The following is a 26,199-nucleotide window of genomic DNA, read 5'->3' as shown; positions in this document are numbered from 1 at the left end:
ACACATCTCCTGATTGTATCAGCTCCTTTTAAACGTTTTCCCGGAAGTCCCACACAATAATTTTGCCTACAACTCATTGACCAAAACTTAGTCATTGAGTCTTACTTAGTTGTCAAAGGAGGCTGGGAAATGTAGTCTTTTGGGGAATATTGCTTCCCCCTCCCTCAAATAAAATTGGAGTTCTATTACTAAGGAATAAGAGGAGAATAAATTTTGGGTAAATAATGTGTAGTATCTACCAAAGATGAAGAGAGACACATATTTCAAGAAAAGTGGGAGAGAATGTATTTCTTTAGAAATAAATGTTTTAACCTGGTCTGCTTTATTTATTTACATAACCTTTCTGGCCTATGTCGGTGTTTGCCTTTGCAGCCCCCACTCCAGAGTGTCTAGTACTGTGGTGTGCATGTAGTAAATGTTTCTCCTCCACCTGACCCTGCCCCTGGGGTCTGCATTGATTGGCTATGCCTGAGAATTGGTCTGACTCTCCATTAGCACCATTGCTGGTGGGATGTTTTCTTTTGCTGTGGCCTCTGAAGTTGCTTTATTCCTGCGGGCATAAGATGTTCATACTACCCAAAACGTCTATAGATTCAGTGCAATCCCTGTCAAGATTCCAATGGCATTTTTTACAGAAGTAGAAAAAACAATCCTAAAATTTATGCTCCCACAGGCAATCTCGCTGCCAATGATCTCTCCACTTCACGAGCAGGCAGACTACAGAAGGTCCTTCACAGCTATGTGCCTCAAGATGTCAGGGATAGGAATCGAGTTCGAGTCACATCATGGGATGGCAGGAAGTGGGGAGAACTGGAGGGGGACATCTATGACCGGGTGAGTGATTCCTGACCTGGGACATCCAGCTAGCCAAATCTGGCATCCCCATCCTGGCTCTAGGCCCTGAGGGGGTAAGATCTAGCCATATATATTTGAGGATGTACGGCTGACTGTGGACCTGGCCAACTCTCCATGGATGATTTGGTGAAAACAGCCATCTGTAGAATTGTTAATTCAGTTTAGATAACTGGCTACTATCTTCATTAGAGGCAGTTAGCAAAAAGAGTTTGAACTTGTCTGACTGGAAAAAAAATTATTAGGCTTATTTTATTTTGCAACTCACTTGGTTATACAGTAACCCTCATTAAATTAATATGAATTATCTCATTTATTTTTGAATATTAATACAGTACATGGTACAAAATGCAGAAGGCACAGCATGGTATCCAGGGAAAAGTATGTTTCCCTCTTACTCCTGTCTCACAGCCATCTACTTCCTCTCCCTATAGATGACTATTGTCTATATTTTCTACTGTATCCTCTTAAAATATTTTCTTTGTGTATATACAAATATAAATGTGTATTTTAAATCTACAAACAATAAATGCTGGAGAGGGTGTGGAGAAAAGGGAACGCTCCCACACTGTTGGTGGAACTGTAAATTGATGCAGCCACTATGGAGAACAGTATGGAGGTTCCTTAAAAAACTAAAAATAGAACTACCATATGACCCAGCAATCCCACTGCTGGACATATACCCTGAGAAAACCATAATTCAGAAAGAGTCATGTACCATAATGTTCATTGCAGCTCTATTTACAATAGCCAGGACATGGAAGCAACCTAAGTGTCCATTGACAGATGAATGGATAAAGAAGATGTGGCACATATATACAATGGAATATTACTCAGTCATAAAAAGAAACGAAATTGAGTTATTTGTAGTGAGGTGGATGGACCTAGAGTCTGTCATACAGAGAGAAGTAAGTCAGAAAGAGAAAAACATACCTTTCGCTAGAGAAAAACAAATACCGTATGCTAACACATATATCTGAAATCTGAAAATAAAAAAATGGTCTGATGAACCTAGGGGCAAGACAGCAATAAAGACGCAGACGTAGAGAATGGACTTGAGGACACAAGAAGGGGGAAGGGTAAGCTGGGACTGAGTGAGAGAGTAGCATTGGCATATATACACCACCAAGTGTAAAATAGATAGCTAGTGGGAAGCAGCTGCATCGCACAGGGAGATCAGCTCCGTGCTTTGTGACCACATGGAGGGGTGGGATAGGGAGTGTGGGAGGGAGATACAAGAGGGAGGGGATATGGGGATATATGTATACATATAGCTGATTCACTTTGTTATACAGCAGAAACTAACACAACATTGTAAAGCAATTATACTCCAATAAAAATGTTTAAAAAAAAAAAAGGAATGATAGTATATTATGTTTACTATTCTGAACTTTGTATTTTTTTTAATTTAATAATGTGCCTTGAAGTTCAAGCTTTTGTTTTTGTTTTTGGAGTATAATTGCTGTATAACAGTTTATATGTACTTAGGATATTGACAGAGGTTACTAAATCACTCCCTATGGAGGCCAAATCAGTTTCATTTCTACTGGCAATGAATAAGAGTACTGTTTCCTCATATCCTGCCACCACTGATGTTGTCCAACTTTTTGGTTTTTGCCAAACTGAAGCATCTAATTTGCATTCTGTTATGAATGAAGTTGAAAGTCATTTCATATATTTTTTTTAATTTTAAAAATTTATTTATTTTATTTTATTTATTTTTGGCTGCATTGAGTCTTTGTTGCTGTGCGCAGGTTTTTCTCTAGTTGTGGCGAGTGGGGGCTACTCTTGGTTGTGGTGTGCAGGCTTCTTATTGTGGTGGCTTCTCTTGTTGCGGGGCACGGGCTCTAGGCACATGGGCTTCAGTAGTTGTGGCTCGTGAGCTCTAGAGTGCAGGCTCAGTAGTTGTAGCGCGTGGGCTTAGTTGCTCTGCGGCATGTGGGATCTTCCCGGATCAGGGCTCGAACTCGTGTCCCCTGCATTGGCAGGCGGATTCTTAACCACTGCGCCACCACGGAAGACCCTCATTTCATATTTTTAAGTTATTTGTATTTTCTTTTAATTGGCACATTCTAAAAACATTTACTTAAAACATATACTTCTAAAAATGTAAAAAATATGTAGCTATTGTCTCTGTGTTGTCATCTGACACATTTGTCCAATCTGTCCAGTTCTTGCCATCTTGCCTCAGCCACTCTAAAAAATTGAAAGAAAGACCAAGGCTTATAGAATCTTGGATACCTTGAGAGACCTGCTTCCCACCTGTGTAGGAATCCCCTATTCAGCTTTTTTGGTATGGGGGCAGCAGATTGGAGAGAGCATGACCTCTGCTGTCGGCCTAACTTGTTTCTGTATCACAAGGTTGCCACTTACCTACTTTGGGAAAGCTGCTTGATCTCGCTGAACTTCAGCCTCTTCATTTGTAAAATAGGAAATACTGCTATGTAAGATTATTATGAGGATTCATAATGAGCATATCCAGGGAAAGTGCTTAGTACATCATCTGGCCGTGAAGATTAGGCAGGTAGTAACTATCATCGTTATTCAGCCTGTGCTTTCACACTTTCATTGACAGGGGCTCACTGAGGTTTGGTGGTTGAACACCTCTGCTGTTAGAAAATTCTTCCTCTTATTGAATTAAAATGTGTAGATTTTATGGTATATGGTTGAGTACAGGGATTCTAGAGTCAGACTGCTTGGATCGGAGTCCTGGCTCTATCACTTATCAGCCAGAGAAGTTTGGGCAAGTTAACCTTTCAGTTTAAGCTTTAGTTTCTTCATCTGTAAAATAAGGATAATAGTAGTGCCTATCCCATAGGTGAAGATTAAATAAGAATGCATTTAGCATAGCTCCTGGTATATAGAAAGCATTTAATAATATTGTCATCACAATCCTTATTATGTTTATTATTTCCATTCATCGGTCCTAGCTATGCCTTTTAGAACAATGAGCTGCCTCCCATTTCACATGAAAGTGCTTCAAACATTTGAAAACAGCTTTAATGTCCTGAAGATGTCTTTGTTAATTTATTTGTTGAACAAATAGTTGTGCATACTATAACATAGTAACACATACTACGTGTTAGGCAAGGGTGAAGCACTTTAGATGCAAAGAAGAATACTATCTCAGGGCTCCATACACTCTTGGTAACTCTATCTCTCCCCCAACTCTACCTGGCCATCAGCTGGAGTGCCAGAGCTCTGCATTTTCATGGCAAAATACCTACCTGCCTCCCCACTCACAGCTTTCTTTTTATAGGTGTTGCAGTTATACCTTTACCCATCTCTTTATTTTTAGCCTTGTTGAATCACTTCCTTTTAGATATGTCTCTTATATACTGCATGGAGTTGGGTTTTGCTTTGTGAACCAATCTGTAAATTTTATTCTTTTAAAACAGTTGTCACTGATATATTCGGTTTCGGCTCTGTCAGATTATTTACTGTGTTTGTTTTACTTACTTTATTTAGGAAGGTTTATATATATATATATATATATATATATATATATATATATATATAAATTAATTATTTATTTATTTTTGGCTGCATTGGGTCTTCGTTGCTGTGCACGAGCTTTCTCTAGTTGGGGCGAGTGGGGGCTACTCTCGTTTGCGGTGCACGGACCTCTCATTGCGGTGGCTTCTCTTGTTGCGGAGCATGGGCTCTAGGCACATGGGCTTCAGTAGTTGTGGCTCACGAGCTCTAGAGCACAGGCTCAGTAGTTGTGGTGCACGAGCTCAGTTGCTCCGTGGCATGTGGGATCTTCCCAGATCAGGGTTCGAACCCATGTCCCCTGCATTGGCAGGCAGATTCCTAACCACTGTGCCACCAGGGAAGTCCCAGGAAGGTTTATATTTTAGTTCTACATTAGATAATTTCAATATGAAAATTCTTTGGGGGTTTAATTCTACTGGTGGTTGCTTCTGCTAACGCTTGCTCAAGGAGGCTTGTTTCCCTTTAAATTTTGTGGCCATTTTTATCACCTTTCATAATTTTCCAATAATTTTTCTGTTGGAGTATAACACAGAAGTGATCAAATCATCAATTTGCTGCTTAAAGAATGATCTTATAGTGAAATATATTATTACTATCCTTTCAAGAACTATGATACTACCAGCATCCCAGAAACTCTCTTATGCCCCTTTCTGTCTTCCTAGAGGTGATCACTATTCTGACTTATAAAACCATGGATGTACTTCATATAAATGTAATCATATAGTATGTACTGTTGTCTGACTTTTTTCTCTCATTATGTTTGTGAGATTCATCCATGTTGTTGACCCTGGCAGTGGTTTATTCATTGTTGTTGCTGTATTATATATTATGGTGTATATACAGAATTTATAGTCCATTCTATTCGTAATAGACATTTGGGTCACTTCCAGTTTGGGGCTATTACAAACAACACTGCTGCGAACATTCCTGTAAATGTGTTTTGTTGCACTATGTACACATTTCTGTTGAATTTCTGAATCATAGAGTATGTATATGTTCAGTTTTAGTCAGTACTGTCAAAGTTTTCCAAGTGATTGTGCGAGTTTACATTCCTACCTACAGTGCATGAAAATTCCTGGTGTTCCACAATCTTATCAACATACTATTTTGGGACTTCCCTGGTGGTCCAGTGGTTAAGACTCTGTGCTTCCACTGCAGGGGGCACGGGTTTGATCTGCGGTGGGGAACTAATATCCTGCGTCCTGCATGCTGTGTGTGTGTGTATGTATGTGTGTGTGTGTGTGTGTGTGTGTGTGTGTGTATATATACACTATTTTTTCCTCATTTTAGCCATTTTGGTGGGTGTGTAATGGTATTTGCATTGTGATGTTAATTTTTGTTTCACTGATGACTAATGAGTTTGGACACCTTTTACATTCTTTCCTATATTTCTCTCCTTTTTTCCATCATGATTCAATCTGGATGTCATGTTTGAACTGATTCACCAGTCCTTTCTTACCTGTGTCTAATAAGCTGTTAAATACATCTGTTGAGGTCTTTTTAAAAATTGAGAAATAATTGACATATATATTAATATTGTATTAGTTTTAGGTGTACAACATAATTATTTGATATATGTATATATTGTGAGATGATTATCACAATAAGTTTAGCTAATTAACATCTATCACCACACATAGTTAACAATTTTTTTTCTTTTTTTTTTGGCTGCCATGCGGCATGTGGGATCTTAGTTCCCTGACCAGGGATCGAACCCGTGCCCCCTGCAATGGAAGTGCGGAGTCATAACCACTGGACCACCAGGGAAGTCCCACAAATTTTTTTCTTATCATGAGAACCTTTTTTTCTGGCTGCACCACGCAGCTTGTGGGATCTCAGTTCCCTGACCAGGGACTGAACCTGGGCTACAGCAGTGAAAGCTCGGAATCCTAACCAATAGGCCACCAGGGAACTTCTGAGAACTTTAAAAATCTACTCTCTTAGCAACTTTCAATATATAATACAGTATTGCTAACTATAGTCATCATGTTGTACATTATATCCCCAGGACTTATTTCTTTTATAACTGGAAGTTTGTACCTTTTAATCACCTTCACCCATTGCGCCCACCCTCCACTCCCTGCCTCAGGTAACCACTACTCTGTTCTCTGTATCTACTAGTTCTTTCTTTCTTTTACATTTTGCATATAAGTGAGATCATACAGTATTTGTCTTTCTCTGTCTGACTTATTTCACTTAGCATAATGCCCTCAAGGTCCATCCATATTGTCTCAAATGGAAGAATTTCCTTCTCTTTTATGGCTCAATAATATTCAGTTGTATATATATTCCACATTTTCTTTATCCATTCATCTGTTGATGGGCACTTAGGTTGTTTCCATGTCTTGGCTACTGTAAATAATGCTGCAGTGATCGTGGGGGTGCAGATAGCTTTTCAAAGTAGAGTTTTTGTTTTCTTCAGATAAATACCTAGAAGTAGAATTTCTGGATTATATGATAGTTCTATTTTTAATTTTTTGAGGAACCACCATACTGTTTTCCATAGTGGCTGCAGTAACTTATATTCTCACTGCAACTATTGAGTTCTTGATTTCAGTTATTATATTTTCCAGTTTTAGAATTTCCAGCTGATTATTTAAAAAAAAATTCTAGTTCTATAGAAATTAGAAATGATAAAATTTTATGTCTTTTCATCTAACTTCTTGAACATATGCATGATTTTTTCAAATACTATGATAATTCTAATATTTGGATCTCATGGGTCAGCTTCTGTGATCTGTTTTTTCTCTTGGTTTTTGGTCATTTGGTTTTGTCTCCTGGTATTAGTAATTTTTTTGTTAGAATGCCAGACATTTTGTGTGAAAAATTGCAGGGATAATCTGAGGCTCTAGATATCTTCCTCTAGAAAGGATTTGATTTTCCTCAGGCTGACAGTTAACATCAGAGCAGATCATCTTAATTCAGCCAGAAATTAGGCTGATTCAAAGCTGGAGTTTGTGAGGTCTGTTCTTTTTCCAGTTTACCTTTATGCCTAGGGTATTTAATTTCAGCACTCTAGCTCAAGGCATGAGGTGTTTCTTTACTAGGACCTCTACTCCTTGGTGTGGACTCTGAACTCCAGTTTTTGTCCCCACAGTTCCATAAGACTGCTGAAAGTTCTGTTCATCTTCTCAACCCCTTATTTGTCACAGTAGAGCTGAATGGTTCTGGCTTACCTACCTGTACTTTTTCCTCTCTAGGATCTTAGCCCCTCAGTTCTTGGTTCTTTAGTAGATCTCTAATGATTTCAGATAGATATTTTAAATATTTTGTCAAGCATTTCTAATTGTTCCACCAGGAGCGTTGGTTTACAAGCTATTCTGCTTTTACTAGAAGTGTAAAACCTGATTTTGTTTTTTGTCAGCTTATGATCATTGCCTAGTTAATTATAAGAGCCCTGGTTTAATGGTTGATTTTCATTCCTCCAGAAAGGAACCTGCATTTGCTTTGCCAGGTGTTTGGGGGATCGCTCAATCCAGGACCATTTATTGCTCTACAGGGGGTTTTCTGGATCATGCAGGCATCATGAGTTCGAACCTCCTATCTGAGTGGTTACAAATTCTCAGGGAGACTTTTTTTTCTTTTTGCCTAGAGTTAAAGCCAAAACAGACCTGAGGCAGGGAGTGGAGGGTGGGCGCAATGGGTGAAGGTGATTAAAAGGTACAAACTTACAGTTATAAAAGAAATAAGTCCTGGGGATATAATGTACAACATGATGACTATAGTTAGCAATACTGTATTATATATTGAAAGTTGCTCTCTTCTGTTGTGTCTGATTTTTCTTTTTTTGGCTGTGCCACGTGGCATGTGGGATCTTAGTTCCCCATCCAGGGATTGAACCTGTGCCCCCTGCATTGGATGCACAGAGTCTTAACCACTGGACTGCCAGGGAAGTCCCATTGTGGCTGATTCTTTTTTCCCCCTAGTTCATACTTTGATTGAGCATGTAGCCCTTTAAGGATTTTGACTTTTCTATGGATTTCCATTCCACTTCTGTACCTCAAGTGCCCTGTTTTCTGCCCTCCAAGGCTTTGGGTTACTAGGGATTGATAAAAGATAGAAGCCACCTCCAATGGGCACATGAAAAGATGACCAACGTTGCTAATTATTAGAGAAATGCAAATCAAAACTACAACGTGGGGACTTCCCTGGTGGCGCAGTGGTTAAGAATCCACCTGCCAATGCAGGGGACACAGGTTCAAGCCCTGGTCCAGGAAGATCCCACATGCCGCGGAGCAACTAAGCCTGTGCACTACAACTACTGAGCCTGTTCTCTAGAGCCCACGAGCCACAACTACTGAAAGCGGTGCACCTAGAGCCCGTGCTCCGCAACAAGAGAAGCCACGGCAATGAGAAGCCCACACACCTCAATGAAGAGTAGCCCCCGCTCGCTGCAACTAGAGAAAGCCCGTGCACAGCAACGAAGACCCAACACAGCCAAAAATAAATAAATAAACAAATTAATTAAAAAAAAAAAAGAATCCGCCTGCCAACGCAGGGGACATGGGTTCAATCCCTGGTCCAGGAAGATCCCACATGCCATGGAGCAACTAATCCTGTGTGCCACAACTACTGAGCCTGTGCTCTAGAGCCTGCGAGCCACAACTACTGAGCCTGTGTGCCACAACTACTGAAGCCTGCACGCCTAGCACCCGTGCTCCGCAGCAAGAGAAGTCACCGCAATGAGAAGCCCGCGCACCGCAACGAAGAGTAGCCCCCACTTGCCGCAACTAGAGAAAGCCCACGCGCAACAATGAAGACCCAACGCAGCCAAAAATAAAAAATAAAAAGAAATACTACAATGCGGTATCACCTCACACCAGTCAGATTGGCATTCATTAAAAAGTCTACAAATAATAAACACTGGAGAGGGTGTGGAGAAAAGAGAACCCTCTTACACGGTTGGTGGGAATGTAAATTGGTGCGACCACTATGGAAAATGGTATGGAGGTTTCTCAAAAAACTAAAAATAGAGTTGCCATATGATGCAGCTATCCCACTCCTTGACAGATGTCCAGACAAAACTATAATTCAAAGAGATACATGCACCCCTATGTTCATAGCAGTATTATTTACAAGGGCCAAGACTTGGAAGCAATCTAAATGTCTATTGATAGATGAATGGATAAAGAAGATGCGGTACATATATATATACAGTGGAATACTACTCAGCCACAACAAAGAATGAAATAATGCCTTTTGCAGAAACATGGATGGACCTAGAGATTATCATACTAAATGAAGTAAGTCAGACAGAGGCAGACAAATATCACAGATCACTTACATGTGGAATCTAAAAAAAAGATACGAACGAACTTATTTACAAAACAGAAACAGACTCACAGACATAGAAAACAAACTTATGGTTACCAAAGGGGAAGGGGGGAGGGATAAATTAGGAGTTTTAGGATTAGCAGGTACAAACTACTGTATATAAAACAGATAAACAACAAGGTCCTGGGAGTTCCCTGGTGGCCTAGTGGGAAGTGTGCTATAGGGAATATAGTTCCCTATAGCACAGGGAACTGTATTCAGTATCTTGTAATAAACTACAAAGAAAAGAATCTGAAAAATAATATATATAATATCTACGTGTAAATATATATATTTACTGAATCTCTTCACTGTATACCAGAAACTAATACAACATTGTAAGTTAACTATACTTCAATTTAAAAAAATTAAAAAAAATAGAAGGCATCGACTTCAGCTCTGGAATCCCTCCCTGGACTTGTGCTCCTGGTTTTTCTTTGGCTTCTGAGGATTTCTCTAATTTTCTATGAGCTATGCATTTAAAAGTATTTTAAAAATATATTTTATCTGGCCTTTTTAGATATTTTGTATCACAAGGGTTTCAAGATACCTAGTTTACTACGTTCCTGGAAACAGAAGGTATTAATTTCTTCTATCGTGTGGTTTCTAAACATCACAGTGGCCCTTCTCTGAGCATTCCTATGCCCTTCTCTGAGCATTCCTATTTAGTTAATGTCTCTTTTTCCTGTGAATGCTAGCCGCATCACATTTCTTGAGTTACGACCTGACCAGAATACAAGGTAGTCATTATTTCTCTTACTCTGTGTACACTGTATCAATTCATTCAGCCTAGGAGTACATCAGAATATTGAACACTGGGTCATTACTAATTTACTCAGAATTTCTGCTTGACTGAAAATTTACAGATCTTTTCCCCAGATGATTTTACTTTTTTTTTTTTATAAATTTTATTTATTTTATTTTATTTATTTTTTAGCTGCATTGGGTCTTCATTGCTGCACGCGGGCTTTCTCTAGTTGGGGCAAGCGGGGACTACTCTTCATTGCGGTGCACGTGCTTCTCATTGCGGTGTCTTCTCTTGTTGTAGAGCACGTGCTCTAGGCATGTGGGCTTCAGTAGTTGTGGCTCGCAGGTTCTAGAGCGCAGGCTCAGTAGTTGTGGCGCACAGGCTTAGTTGCTCTGTGGCATGTGGGGTCTTCCCAGACCAAGGCTGGAATCCATGTCCCCTGCACTGGCAGGTGGATTCTTAACTACTGCACCACTAGGGAAGTCCTGATTTTACTTTTTTGAAATGTAAATACAGGACTGTTTTTTGGGGGGGGGGGTAGGTTTTTTTTTTTTTTTTTTTGGTCTTTAGTGCCCATCACAGAGTACGCTCTTAGTAAATAAATGAAAGACTTTATTTATTTATTTATTTTTGGCGGCATTGCGCAGCTTGTGGGATCTTTGTTCCCTGACCAGGCATCGAACCCAGGCCCTCAGCAGTGAAAGCGTGGAGTCCTAACCACTGGACCACTGGGGAATTCTTCAATAAATGAATGACTTTACATCTCTCACTTTAAAACTTTTCCATATTGGATATGACATTGTTTTAGCATAAGATAATTTTGAATCCTGATCCTGTTATTCAATATATTAGCTACCCTTTGGGTATTATATCATCTGTAAATTGGATGTTTTCATTCAAATAGCTAGAGACAGAGTCAAGGACAGAGCCCTGAAGCACTGAAGACTTCTTTTTAGGTTGATATCAATTACTTAATTCAGTTTTTTGTATGTTGGTTTTGGTTTTTTGACCAGCCATGAGTATACTTAGATGTACTATTTTCCCACTGATTATTTCACAATTGTCCACCAGGTTAAAGTGAGAAGCTTTGTCAGATACTCTGCAGTGGGGGGATGGGCCACGGAAGCACTCTGCAGAACCCTCCAGGTCAAGGGCCTAAAACACCCCTGGCCTAAGGAAGAGGAGCCTGTAAGGAACCCTAATACTTTACCCTTTAACACTCCTGGGCAGGTGCTGGTGGATGTGCCCTGTACGACAGACCGCCACTCCCTTCGTGAGGAGGAGAACAACGTCTTTCAGCGTTCAAGGAAGAAGGAGCGGCAGATGTTGCCTGTGTTGCAGGTGCAGCTTCTTGCGTGAGTAATAGATTTACAGAAACTCAGGACTTCGGGCCAGAGTGCTGTGGGGGTGTCTGGTCACCTGGGGGGCTTGGGGGCTAGAAGCTGTTGCCAAGACCATTACCCGTAGAAGGGTCTTCTGGCTGGGAATCTGCCTGGAGGAGACAGTCATCACTGGATGGTCTTTCTCTGGGACATAAGGACTCTATGTGGAGATTGGTTCAAGATGGTGTAGTAGAAGGACATGCGCTCACTCCCTCTTGCGAGACCACTGGAATCACAGCTAACTGATGAACAGTCATCAACAGGAAGGCACTGGCACTCAACAAAAGAGATACCCCACATCCAAAGACAAAGGAGAAGCCACAGTGAGATGGTAGGAGGGGCGCAGTCACAATAAAATCAAATCCCATAACCGCTGGGTGGTGACTCACAAACTGGAGTGAAGGTTCTGAGCCCCACGTCAGGCTTCCCAACCTGGGGATCTGGCAACGGGAGGAGGAATTCCCAGAGAATCAGACTTTGAAGGCTAGTGGAATTTGATTGCAGGACTTTGACAGGACTGGGGGAAACAGACTCCACTCTTGGAGGGCACACACAAATTAGTGTGCACATCAGGACCCAGGGGGAAGGAGCAGTGACCCCATAGGAGACTGAATCAGACTTACCTGCTAGTGTTGGAAGGTCTCCTGCAGAAGCGGCAGGGACAAGGACACTGGTGGCAGAAGTTCTGGGACGTACTCCTTGGCATGAGCCCTCCCGGAGTCCGCCATTAGCCCCACCAAAGAGTCTCTAGGCTCCAGTGCTGGGTCACCTCAGGCCAAACAACCAACAGGGAGGGAGCTCAGCCCCACCATCAGCAGACAAGTGGATTAAAGTTTTACTGAGCTCTGCCCACCAGAGCAACACCCAGCTCTACCCACCACCAATCCTTCCCATCAGAAAGCTTGCACAAGCCTCTTAGATAGCCTCATCCACCAGAGGGCAGACAGCAGAAGCAAGAAGAACTACAGTCCTGCAGGCTGCGGAACGAAAACCACATTCACAGAAACATAGACAAAATGAAAAGGTAGAGGACTACATACCAGATGAAGGAACAAGATAAAATCCCAGAAAAACAACTAAATGAAGTGGAGATAAGCAACCTTCCAGAAAAAGAATTCAGAATAATGATAGTGAAGATGATCCAGGACCTCAGAAAAAGAATGGAGGCAAAGATTGAGAAGATGCAAAAAATGTTTAACAAAGACGTAGAAGAATTAAAGAACAAACAAACAGAGATGAACAATACAATAACTGAAATGAAAAATAACACTAGAAGGAATCAATAGCAGAATAATTGAGGCAGAAGAACAGATAAGTGATCTGGAAGACAGAATGGTGGAATTCACTGCCGCAGACCATGATAAAGAAAAAAGAATGAAAAGAAATGAAGACAGCCTAAGAGACCTCTGGGACAACATTAAACGCACCAACATTCGCATTATAGGGGTCCCAGAAGGAGAAGAGAGAGACAAAGAACCCGAGAAAATATTTGAAGAGATTATAGTTGAAAAATTCCCTAACATGGGAAAGGAAATAGCCACCCAAGTGCAGGTAGCGCAGAGAGTCCCAGGCAGGATAAACCCAAGGAGAAACATGCCGAGATACATAATAAATTGACAGATATTAAAGACAAAGAAAAATTATTGAAAGCAACAAGGGAAAAATGACAAATAACATACAAGGGAACTCCCATAAGGTTAGCAGCTGATTTCTCAGCAGAAACTCTACAAGCCAGAAGGGAGTGGCATGATATATTTAAAGTGATGAAAGGGAAGAACCTACAACCAAGATTACTCTACCCAACAAGGATCTCATTCAGGTTCGATGGAGAAATCAAACGCTTTACAGACAAGCAAAAGCTAAGAGAATTCAGCACCACCAAACCAGCTCTACAACAAATGCTAAAGAAACTTCTCTAAGTGGGAGATACAGGAGAAGAAAAGGACCTACTAGAACAAACTCAGAATAATAAAGAAAATGGTAATAGGAATATACATATCGATAATTACCTTAAATGTGAATGGATTAAATGCTCCAACCAAAAGACACAGGCTCACTGAATGGATACAAAGACAAGACCCACATATATTCTGTCTACAAGAGACCCACTTCAGACCTAGGGACACATACAGATTGAAAGTGAGAGGATGGAAAAAGATATTCCATGCAAATGGAAATCAAAAGAGAGCTGGGGGACTTCTCTGGTGGCGCAGTGGTTAAGAATCCACCTGTCAATGCAGGGGACATGGGTTCGAGCCCTGGTCCAGGAAGATCCCACATGCCAGTTGCAGAGCAACTAAGCCCGTGCACCACAGCTACTGAGGCTGTGTCCTAGAGCCCGTGAACCACAACGATTGAGCCTGCTTGCCACAACTACTGAAGCCCATGCTCCTAGAGCCTGTGCTCTGCAGCAAGAGAAGCCACTTCCATGAGAAGCGTGCACACCACGATGAAGAGTAGCCCCCACTCGCCACAACAAAAGAAAGCCTGTGCACAGCAACGAAGACCCAACACAGCCAAAAATAAATAAATAAATAAAATAAATTTATAAAAAAAAGAAAGCTGGAGTAACAGTACTCATATCAGATAAAATGACTTTAAAATAAAGAATGTTATAAGAGACAAGGAAGGCCACTACATAATGATGAAGGGATCAATCCAAGAAGATGATATAACAATTATAAATATATATGCACCCAACCTAGGTAGGAGCACCTCAATACATAAGGCAAATGCTAACAGCTATAAAAGAGGAAATCAACAGTAACACAATAATAGTGGGGGACTTTAACACCTCACTTACACCAATGGACAGATCATCCAGACAGAAAACTAATAAGGAAACACAAGCTTTAAATGACACAGTAGACCAGATAGATTTAATTGATATTTATAGGACACTCCATCCGTAAACAGCAGATTACACTTTCTTCTCAAGTGCACATGGAACATTCTCCATGATAGATGACATCTTGGGTCACAAATCAAGCCTTGGTAAATTTAAGAAAATTGAATCAAGCATCTTTTCCAACCACAACGCTATGAGATTAGAAATCAATTACACGGAAAAAAACCGTAAAAAACACAAACACATGGAGGCTAAACAATATGCTACTAAATAACCAAGAGATCACTGAAGAAATCAAAGAGGAAATAAAAAAATACCTAGAGACAAATGACAATGAAAACATGACGATCCAAACCTGTGGGATGCAGCAAAAGCAGTTCTAAGAAGGAAGTTTATAGCAGCACAATCCTACCTCAAGAAACAAGAAAAGTCTCAAATAAACAATCTAACCTTACACCTAAAGGAACTAGAGAAAGAAAAACAAACAAAACCCAAAGTTAGTAGAAGGAAAGAAATCATAAAGATCAGAGCAGAAATAAATGAAATAGAAACAAAGAAAACAATAGCAAAGATCAATAAAACTAAAAGCTGGTTCTTTGAGAAGATAAACAAAATTGATAAACCTGTAGCCAGACTCATCAAGAAAAAGAGGGAGAGGACTCAAATCAATAAAATTAGAAATGAAAAAGGAGAAGTTGCAATGGACACTGCAGAAATACAAAGCATCCTAAGAGACTACTACAAGCAACTCTATGCCAATAAAATGGACAACCTGGAAGAAATGGACAAATTCTTAGAAAGGTATAACCTTCCAAGACTGAACCAGGAAGAAATAGAAAACATGAACAGGCCAATCACAAGTAATGAAATTGAAACTGTGATTAAAAATCCTCCAACAGGGACTTCCCTGGTGGAGCAGTGGTTAAGAATCTGCCTGCCAATGCAGGGGACACAACTTCGAGCCCTGGTCTGGGAAGATCCCACATGCTGCGGAGCAACTAAGCCTGTGTGCCACAACGACTGAGCCTGCACTCTAGAGCCCACGAGCCACAACTACTGAGCCTGTGTGCCACAGCTACTGAAGCCTGTGCGCCTAAAGCCTGTGCTCTGTACCAAGAGAAGCCACCATAATGAGAAGCCTGCGCGCTGCAACGAAGAGTAGCCCCCGCTTGCCGCAACTAGAGAAAGCCCACGCACAGCAATGAAGACCCAACGCAGCCAAAAAAATAAATAAAATAAATTAATTTAAAAAAGAAACAAACGAACAGAAATCCAGGACCAGATGGCTTCACAGGTGAATTCTATCAAACATTTAGAGAAGAGCTAACGCCCATCCTTCTCAAACTCTTCCAAAAAATTGCAGAGGGAGGAACACTCCCAAACTCATTCTACGAGGCCACCATCACCCTGATACCAAAACCAGACAAAGATACTACAAAAAAAGAAAACTACAGACCAATATCACTGATGAATATAAATGCAAAAATCCTCAACAAAATACTAGCAAACAGAATCCAATGACACATTAAAAGGATCATACACCATGATCAAGTGGGATTTATCCCAGGGATGCAAAGATTCTTCAGTATACGCAAATCGATCAATGTGATACACCATATTAACAAATTGAAGAAGAAAAACCATATGATTATCTCAATAGATGCAGATAAAGCTTTTGACAAAATTCAACACCCATTTATCATAAAAACTCTCCAGAAAGTGGGCATAGAGGGAACCTACCTCAACATAATAAAGGCCATATACCACAAACCCACAGCAAACATCATTCTCAATGGTGAAAAACTGAAAGCATTTCATCTAAGATCAGGAACAACACAAGGATGTCCACTCTCACCACTATTATTCAACATAGTTTTGGAAGTCCTAGCCACAGCAGTCAGAGAAGAAAAAGAAATAAGGGAATACAAATTGGAAAAGAAGAAGTAAAACTGTCACTGTTTGCAGATGACATGATACTATACATAGATCATCCTAAAGATGCCACCAGAAAACTACTAGAGCTAATCAATGAATTTGGTAAAGTTGCAGGATGCAAAATTAATGCACAGAAATCTCTTGCATTCCTATACACTAACATCAAAAGATCAGAAGGAGAAATTAAGGAAACAATCCCATTCACCATTGCAACAAAAAGAATAAAATACCTAGGAATAAACCTACCTAAGGAGGTAAAAGACCTGTACTCAGAAAACTATAAGACACTGATGAAAGAAACCAAAGATGACACAAGGAGAGATATACCATGTTCTTGGATTGCAAGAATCAATATTGTGAAAATGACTATACTACCCAAAGCAATCTACAGATTCAATGCAATCCCTATCAAATTACCAATGGCATTTTTTACAGAACTAGAACAAAAAAATCTTAAAATTTGTATGGAGACACAAAAGACCCTGAACAGCCAAAGCAATCTTTTTTCTTGAGGGAAAAAAGCGGAGCTGGAGGAATCAGACTCCCTGACTCCAGACTATACTACAAAGCTACAGTAATCAAGAGAATGTGGTGGGACTTCCCTGGTGGCACAGTGGTTAAGAACCTGCTTGCCAATGCAGGGGACACGGGTTCGAGCCCTGGTCCAGGAAGATCCCACATGCCGCGGAGCAACTAAACCTGTGCGCCACAACTACTGAGCCTGCGCTCTAGAGCCCACGAGCCACAACTACTGAGCTCACGTGCCACAACTACTGAAGCCCGCGCACCTAGAGCCTGTGCTCCGGAACAAGAGAAGCCACCGCAACGAGAAGCCCGTGCACCGCAACAAAGAGTAGCCCCCGCTCGCCACAACTAGAGAAAGCCCGTGCGCAGCAACGAAGACCCAATGCAGCCAAAAATAAATAAATAAATTAATTAAAAAAAAAAAAAAAGAGAGAATATGGTGGTGGCACAAAAACAGAAATATAGATCAATGGAATAGGATAGAAAGCCCAGAGATAAACCCACGTAACTATGGTCAACTAATCTATGACAAAGGAGGCAAGGATATACAATGGAGAAAAGACAGTGTCTTCAATAAGTGGTGCTGGGAAAACTGGACAGCTACATGTAAAAGAATGAAATTAGAACACTTTCTAACACCATACACAAAAATAAACTCAAAATGAATTAAAGACTTAAGTGTAAGGCCAGACACTATAAAACTCTTAGAGGGAAACATAGGAACACTCTTTGACATAAATCACAGCAAGATCTTTTTTGACCCACCTCCTAGAGTAATGAAAATAAAACCAAAAATAAACAAATGGGACCTAATGAAACTTAAAAGCTTTTGCACAGCAAAGGAAACTATAAACAAGACAAAAAGACAACCCACAGAATTGGAGAAAATATTTGCAAACGAATCAACAGACGAAGGATTAATCTCCAAAATATATAAACAGCTCATGCAGTTCAATATTAAAAAAACAACCCAGTCAAAAAATGGGCAGAAGACCTAAATAGACATTTCTTCAAAGAAGACATACAGATGGCTAAGAGACACATGAAAAGCTGCTCCACATCACTAATTATTAGAGAAATGCAAGTCAAAACTACAGTGAGGTATCACCTCACACCGGTCAGAATGGGCATCGTCAGAAAATCTACAAACAGCAAATGCTGGAGAGGGTGTGGAGAAAAGGGAACCCTCTTGCACTGTTGGTGGGAATGTAAACTGATACAGCCAATATGGAGATCAGTATGGACGTTCATTAAAAAACTAAAAATAGAATTACCATATGACCCAGCAATCCCACTGCTGGGCATATACCCAGAGAAAAACCATAATTCAAAAAGACACATGCACCCCAGTGTTCATTGCAGCACTATTTACAATAGCTAGGTCATGGAAGCAACCTAAATGCTGACAGATGAGTGGATAAAGAAGATGTGATACATATATACAATGGAGTATTAGCCATAAAAAGGATCGAAATTGGGTCATTTGTAGAGACATAGATGGACCTAGAGACTGTCATACAGAGTGAAGTAAGTCAGAAAGAGAAAAACAATATATGTGTATATTAACTCATATGTGTGGAATCTAGAAAAATGGTACAGGTGAACTGGTTTGCAAGGCAGAAATAGAGACACAGATGTAGAGAACAAACGTACGGACACCAAGTGGGGAAAGCGACGGGGAGGGTGGTGGTGGTGATACGATGAATTAGGAGACTGGGATTGACATATATACACTAATATGTATAAAACAGATAACTAATAAGAACCTTCTGTATAAAAAATAAATAAATAAAATTTAAAAAAAAGAAAAGACTGTGTGGTAGGACATGCATAGCAGGATGGGCTGCACAGATTCACTTTTACCTCTATGCTAGTCCCCATGTCAGTGAGTAGCACAGTTTTGAAAAATAGTTACTGAGGTTAAGGCTCTGTAGAGCTGGGGTAAGGACTCAGTCCATATCCAGCATCAGGGTTTGGTTTACAACCAGAGTCAAAGATCAGGGGACCATTTCAAGAGGACTTTTGGAGGAGAGCCCATGGAGTAAGGTTGGATTGCTCTCAGCTTTGAGAACAACTTTCAGGTGGTGTCAGTGTGGAAGGCACTTCAGAGGCTAACACAGCTACCCATCCCACAATACACTCCCCTATCCTTCCAGCTTCTTCTGATGCGCTTCTACTTCTGGGAAGCTTACTAGTCACTGCTACTCTCTCTTTCTGGTTACAGGGCTGGACTCCTTGCTACCAAACCAGGAGGCCACGTTGTCTATTCCACCTGCTCACTCTCACACTTACAGAATGAGTATGTGGTGCAAGGCACCATCGAGCTCCTGGCCAATCAATATGGCATCATGGTTCATGTGGAAGACCTGACTCACTTCCGAAAGCTTTTCATGGACACATTTTCTTTCTTCCCATCCTGCCAGGTTGGGGAGCTGGTAATCCCAAACCTCATGGCCAATTTTGGGCCTATGTACTTTTGCAAAATGTGTAGAATGACGTAGCATCACCCTGTTCCTGAAGTCCTGTTGTAGGAAGACAAAGCGTGTACTCTTGTGAAGACCAGTGGCAGAGGTGCACTCTGGCCTGTCTCCATCCCATTCAAGTCTTTCTATAGACAGTTTTCAGCAGTAGGAAGTAAGAGTTTTTCTGTCCTGCTGTCCAATTGTGGAGCATCAGCACGTTTCTAACTCACTTATTACACTCCACTTCCAACCCCTACTCCCCAACTCTGAGCCTGTGCTAAAGGTTCCTGCCCCATTAGGGGCTTAGGAGGAGGAACCTGTGAGCAGGGCCACTCTTTAAGCTGTAAACTTGGGAAGAAGCATTTAGCCAATAAAATTGTTGAAGCTCCATGGAGCTGGGACTGTAGTTGGGGGGCCTCACGTCACTCCAAGTAGTGTTAGTTCCTTTTGTACCCAGGTACCCAAAGCGCAGGACCTCAGCCTGGTTACAGAGCCCATCTCACACTTGAGGTGAGAGTTCTGCATGATAAGTCTTGAGCAGCCGAAGGGCTTAAACAAGCCTACCAAGTTTCTCCATATGTCCCATGATCTAATTTAAGAAACAAGTAACTAAAATGTTAAGCCAGTGCATAATAATCTGCTTACTTACTTTGAGAAAGCTCTCTTGAGCTGAATAATTCCAGCCATTCCTCCTGCCGTCAACAGCACTGCTTCCCAAATGTGGCTGGGAAGAGGTCTAGTGGCTCCAGTGGCTCCTGTGCTCTAGAGCCTGTGAGCCACAACTACTGAGCCCACGTGCCACAACTACTGAAGCCCATGTGCCTAGAGCCCATGCTCCGCAACAAGAGAAGCCACCGCAATGAGAAGCCCGCGCACCGCAATGAAGAGTGGCCCCCACTTGCTGCAACTAGAAAAAGCCCATGCGAAGCAGCAAAGACCCAACGCAACCAAAAATAAATACATTTTAAAAAACTAAAAAAAAAAATTAAAAAAAAAAGAATGTTCATAGCAGCCCTGGTCACAAAAGCAAACCCAAATGCCTATGAGAGTGGACAAATAAAATGGAATATTCACACAATGGAATATTATACAGGTGTCAAAACAAATGAGCTACAATAACACATAACAATATGAATGATTCTTAGCAAAAATATATTAAATGAAAAGTTTAGTCCCAAAGATTAAATGTAGCATGATGCCCTTTAGAAATAAAACTTTATTCTTTTTTGTTATTATTTACATACGATATAATGTATCAATTTTAAATGTACCATTTAAATAAATTTTGATAATTCATTATAATAGTATAGCCATCATCACCATCAAAATATAGAAAACAATTCCATCTTCTAAAAAGTTTCCTTGTGCTCCTTTGCACTTAATCCCGTTCTCCCACTGCTGGTCCCAGGTAATCACTAATCTGCTTTCTGTCACTATAGTTTTGCCTATTCTAGAATTTCACATTATGGAAGAGAGAGTTGATTTACAGCTGGATTGCAAAGGCTGTGTCTTTATCTGGATGTCTGTTTTTTCACTCTTGGCCGAGGTAAGGGCATTGGTATTTCTAATGTGCTATTTAAATCTGAAGCTCCCCTGGTGACTCCCAAGGTCACTTTATTTACTGACGGTTTACAGCTGGCCTAACTGGTTACATGTGTGTGGCTTGACTACATGGCCAGAGTAGCATAAAAAAGATCTGAGCTCTCCCACAGCCAAGATTCCCCGCACAGATCATGGAGATTCAATCCAAAGATAGAGTACTTTGCTTCACATCCTTGCTAATACTTGGTATTATAAATTTTAAACTTCATATCCTGTCCCAATGCATTATGTCTTTGCCACTTCCTTCACCAAGACACAGTGTCTCTTTCCTCACCCCTTGAATCTGGGCTGACTGTATGATTTGCTTTGACCATTTAAATTTGGTGGAATGAATGTTGTGTAGGTTCTAAGCTTAGGCCTCAAGAGGCCTTGCAGCTTTCACTCTCACCTTGGAACTTTTCTACTGCCATGTGAAGAAGCCCAGGCTAGCAGCTGGAGACATGTGACGGACACCAAGCTAAGACCTTCTAACCTCAATTAAGTGGTTAAATGACCCAAACTGCATGAGTGACTCCAGTCAAGACCAGCTTAGCTTGCTGATTCCCAGAATCATGAGTAAATAAAATGGTTTTTAAACCACTAAGTTTTGGGGGTGGTTTGTTACACAGCAACAAATAATTGACACGTGTGGAAAACCCAAATCTGACTGTCATTTACCTGCTTACAATCCTTTGTTCTCTCTGCATTGCCTGCAGGATCAAGTCCAAACTCTGCCCTGGCCCCTGGTTGTTAATTCTATCTCTGCTATCCCCCAATGCTCCCTTCTCTCACAAGTTCTTTGTGTATCCCAAGCATAACCTGTCCCCTGGTGCCTCTGTATCATGACACATTGTCTTCTCTGTCTAAATGCCCTTTTCTCTCTGTTCTTGCTAGCCCAGGTTTCCACCCCCTCCAGGAGGCTTTCTCTGATTTTCTAAAGCAGACTGAGTTGTTCCCTTTTCTGTGCTTCCCCAGCCCTCTGTATATATTATGAGTATAACACTTCCCTTGTGTGCTTTCTCTCCTCACCCCATCCCCAAACTGAGAATTATTCGGGGCAGGAAGCTAGTATCTTGCATCTCTAACCCCCCAGCACCAATATGTTTGGTACATAAAAGGCATGAGTACAGACTGAGTATCTCATATGTGCTAGGCCTCATCCAAGATACTAGAGAGAGGGGTGATCAGAATGCACAAGGTCTTTGTTCTCAAGGGATGTACAATCTAGTGGGAAAGATAGATAAGAAATTACAGATGAATTACAACTAAATTACAAGTGAGCAAAGTACTGAGAGAAGTGTACAGTGCGTATACCTGGGAGACCTAACGTAGCCTGGAGGAAGACGTGTTCAAACAGACCTGGGGATGAGGAGGAGTTAGATTAGTGAGGCACAGGAGGAGGTTGTGTGTGTGTGAGGGCTGTCCTCCAGCAGAGATAACAGGCCATGTGACTGAAGCTCCTGAGGCTGGAGAGAGATGTTCCGGGACCTGAAAGAGGTCTAGTATGTTGCAACGCAGAGAGAAGGGGACGCTTGTGAAATATGAGGTCAGAGAACAGGCGGAAGCCAACTGCACCAGGGCTGGCAGGCTCTGAAGGAGTGAGTACTTGGAGTAATTGGAAGCCATTGCAGGAGTTTTAAGCTGGAAAGTGACCTGAGCAGATTTCCACGGGCCTCCCACTGGGAGTATGGTTATCAATAGAATTTGCTGAATGAGGAAGTTAAATAACTGATTCAACAGAAAATGCTTCTGAAGGTCAGTCCAATACTTAAGCTTCCTCAGCCCTCCCCTCTCTGAGTAAAGGGAGCTGCTGAATTCCCTGCTGTTCAGACTGAAGTTGGAGGTGACCCACTAGGAGGCACACTGGCAAAGTCAGGTGTACCTGGGAGAGTGACCAGGATGGAGAGGAAACTGAAAGTTCCATCCTGGGAAGAAGAACTGGGAGCATTAAGCCAGGAGACAGCTGTTCTCTTGCTCTCTATACATCCCCTGCTCGACCAGTGCCTGCTTCACCTGTACCCTACTCATCTGACTGACCTTCCTACATGCTTGCCCCAGGCCCCAGCTAATTATTGTTCTAACTTTAGCCACCGTGATAGCTTATCATAGGGGTAGTGAGAGGTGTGCCCTTCTGCTAGTTTCCCTGGTAACCAATAAGCCAACCTAACATCAATTCCCCCTATAACTGGTAACCTACACCTACCCCTGGGAGTGAAGACTGCCACCAAGTCCGGCCCCGCCAAGTCCAGCCCCGCTGCAGAGGGGTGTCGCTCCAGGACCTTGCACAGACATGTAAGCTCCCTCTATCCATTAAACCGCTGATGTCTCTGTTGCTGAAAAAGAGAGAGAGAGAGTGAGAGAGAGAATGAGAGATGCCTGCATCTAAATAGGACTGTTCTGAGGCAGGGGGTGCAGGTGTGTTTTGAGTGTCTCCAGGGTCAGTAGGGCTGGGGTCAGTAGAAGAAAATTGTAGTGAGCCAGATTGCAGATCAATAGAAAACCTTTAAACTAGTGCTTTCTGGACTGTGGTTCACAACCATAATTCATTCGTGGTCATGGAATCAATTTTTTGCATATGGTAGGCATTAGGATTTTTCAGAGATAGCTAGTTACTCCTCTTCCTGAAGGAAAGGTTACTCCTCTTCCTCAAAAGTGTTGCCTTCCCCACTCCCTCTGCAGTTGGGCATGGCTATGTGACTTGCTTTATGAAATATTAGTAGAAGTGGTGTCTTTCTTCCACATTTCTGGATGGAAGCGTTGAGAGTGAACATCAGGTTTGCCATGTCATTCCCACCACAGTGACCATGGAAACATATGTTGAGATGGAACTTACATCAGCCTGAGTGCCCAAGTGACTCTGTTGAGCAGAACCCCCTGTGGACCTGCATTAGACACGGGGCGAGAGTGAAAAATAACTGCCGTGTTCAGCCTCTGAGATTTTGTGTTGTTACTGAAGTATAACTTGGTCTCTCTCTCTCTCTCTCTTTTTTTTTTTTTGGCTGCGCGGCTTGTGGGAACTTAGTTCCCCCACCAGGGATTGAATCCGGGCCCTCAGCAGTGAAAGCACGGAGTCCTAACCACTGGACCACCAGGGAAGTCCCTACCTTGGTCTCTTTTGACCTATCCAGCGGGCATGGATCAGCTCCTTATTTTTTTTCTTATTGATTTTTTTTTAATCAAAGTATAGTTGATTTACGCTCTTGTGTTAGTTTCACGTATACAGCAAAGTGATTCAGATATATATATATATACACACATATATGTACATAATACTTTTTTTGATTATTTTTCATTATAGGTTATTATAAGATATTGAATATAGTTTCCTGTACTATACAGTAAATCCTTGTTGCTTATCTATTTTATGTATAATTTTAACAAAAGAGAATAGAATAGAAAATATCAGATGCAAACCAATCTATAGTGACAGCAGATCAGTGGTTGCCTAGGGAAAGGCTAGATTACACAGGACCATGAGGAAACTTTTGGGGATGATGGATGTCTTGATGGTGGTAATGATTTTACATGTATATACATATGTAAAAAACTCATGACACTGTATACTTTAAATATGTGCAGTTTATTATGCACCAGTTTTATCTCAATAAAGCTATAAGATATATGCATAGAAAACAACACATTTTAAAAGATCATATACAAACAAAAAGATAGGCATTAAATTATGAGTTGCTTATGGGTGGAGGGAGGATAAGATTGGGGAGCAAAGATAAAAAACAGATAGTATATGAGAGGGGCTTGGATGGATCAATGATGATAATGTTCTGTGAACTGAGGGGTATGATGAATTCAATCCCTCTGCTTCTGATGGCATAAATGGATGAATGAACAAACTATTAGTCAAGAAAGGTGGCTGGTGGTATGCCTTTCTTCTTGAGTTGTGTTGGTCTTACCTCCCAGGAGGCTTTTCCCCTGACTCAGAGGGTTAACTGGTCAGGAGAGGGAATGTGACCAAGAAGTGGGCAGGTAGGCTGGGACTCCTACAATGTCACTGTCCCTTTTTCTTTTTTCCCTTCCTTGTCTGTTCTAGGGGACCAGAGTCACACAGTTACTCTTTGTTCTGTTCCTCGCAAGCCCTGATTCCCTTAGTGGTTGCCTTTCCCAAACTGGGGCACTTCATTTAGAGAGTATTTCATCACACTCGAACCTGGACTGTTATGTTATTTATTGAAGGGGCAGGGAACAGCCCCAAAGTCACAGCAGTTCCAAAACAGTACTCTGTATATTCCCAAGGCTGTACTCACTGCCCATTCCTGCTTGGACCCTCCCCAGGTCTTTCTTGGGGAAGACCCTGGCTCCCTCTGGTGTCTTAGACTGCTTCTCCTTTTTCTTCAATTTGATATCACCTGCTTTCTATCTTCTAAGAATTTTACTTTTTGGGGGATTTGTTTGTTTACCAATAATGCCTCTGTTATTCTTTTTGTTATTGTTATTCTTTTAAAAATATGTTTTTCTGTTATTTTAATGAAGAAGGTAAATGCATGTGCTTCATCTGCAAAATGCATGTGCTTCATCTGCCGTCTGGAATCTGAGGCCTCTGAATTGGGTCTTGAAGGATGAATAGAAGTTTGCCAGGCAGTGTGTTGCAGGGTTGGGGTGAAGATTTTGGAGGAACATCGGACATTAGAGGCCAAGGGAAGTGTGTCCCAAGGCACAGAATAATACTGGGACCTAAAGTGTTTGAGGAAGGCCGAGAAATGAGTTAGGACCTTCCTTTGTACATATGCTCATTCTGACAGTCTGCCAGAGTCGTTAGATACTGAGTTTTAACCCTACCCGTGTGTTCCCCCAACTTACAGAACCAGATGAGGGCATCCACTAGAACTGTGGGCTCTGTCTCTCTTAGATGCCCCTGTTTGTGAAGGAAGTTGTAAGCAGGTTGTCGCCAGCTTGAGCAGAAGCCAGAGAGCTTGGTAGCTGAATATCCAGACTATCAGCATAGTGACATCAGAGTCACTGAGGACAATGGCCCCACACCTTCTGGTTTCAAAGGGATTCACCTTGGTAGAGCCAGGAATTGCAAAAATTCCAGTCCTAGAG

General features: G+C 41.4%; 1 protein-coding gene across 2 annotated transcripts in view; it reads left to right on the top strand.

The window, feature by feature from the left end:
• The window catches only part of NSUN4 (NOP2/Sun RNA methyltransferase 4), a 36,035-nt gene extending 11,734 nt beyond the window's left edge, over positions 1-24,301 (top strand). Inside the window, exons 4-6 of one of the 2 annotated variants that reach the window (XM_082365345.1) lie at positions 674-834; positions 11,639-11,763; positions 24,164-24,301. In XM_082365345.1, the coding sequence (XP_082221471.1) occupies positions 674-834; positions 11,639-11,763; positions 24,164-24,182 (305 nt within the window). In that variant the 3' untranslated portion in view covers positions 24,183-24,301. Of the gene's footprint in view, positions 1-673; positions 835-11,638; positions 11,764-19,322; positions 20,800-24,163 lie in introns of those variants that run through there. The other variant, XM_082365344.1, reaches the window with a different exon arrangement.
• The last annotated feature ends 1,898 nt before the right edge of the window (positions 24,302-26,199 follow it).

The sequence above is a fragment of the Balaenoptera borealis genome (assembly GCF_965194805.1).
Source record: "Balaenoptera borealis genome assembly, chromosome: 1".
NCBI classification, from domain to species: domain Eukaryota; kingdom Metazoa; phylum Chordata; class Mammalia; order Artiodactyla; family Balaenopteridae; genus Balaenoptera; species Balaenoptera borealis.
Note: the sequence above shows the minus strand (reverse complement) of the source record. Positions and strands in the feature narration are given on the sequence as shown.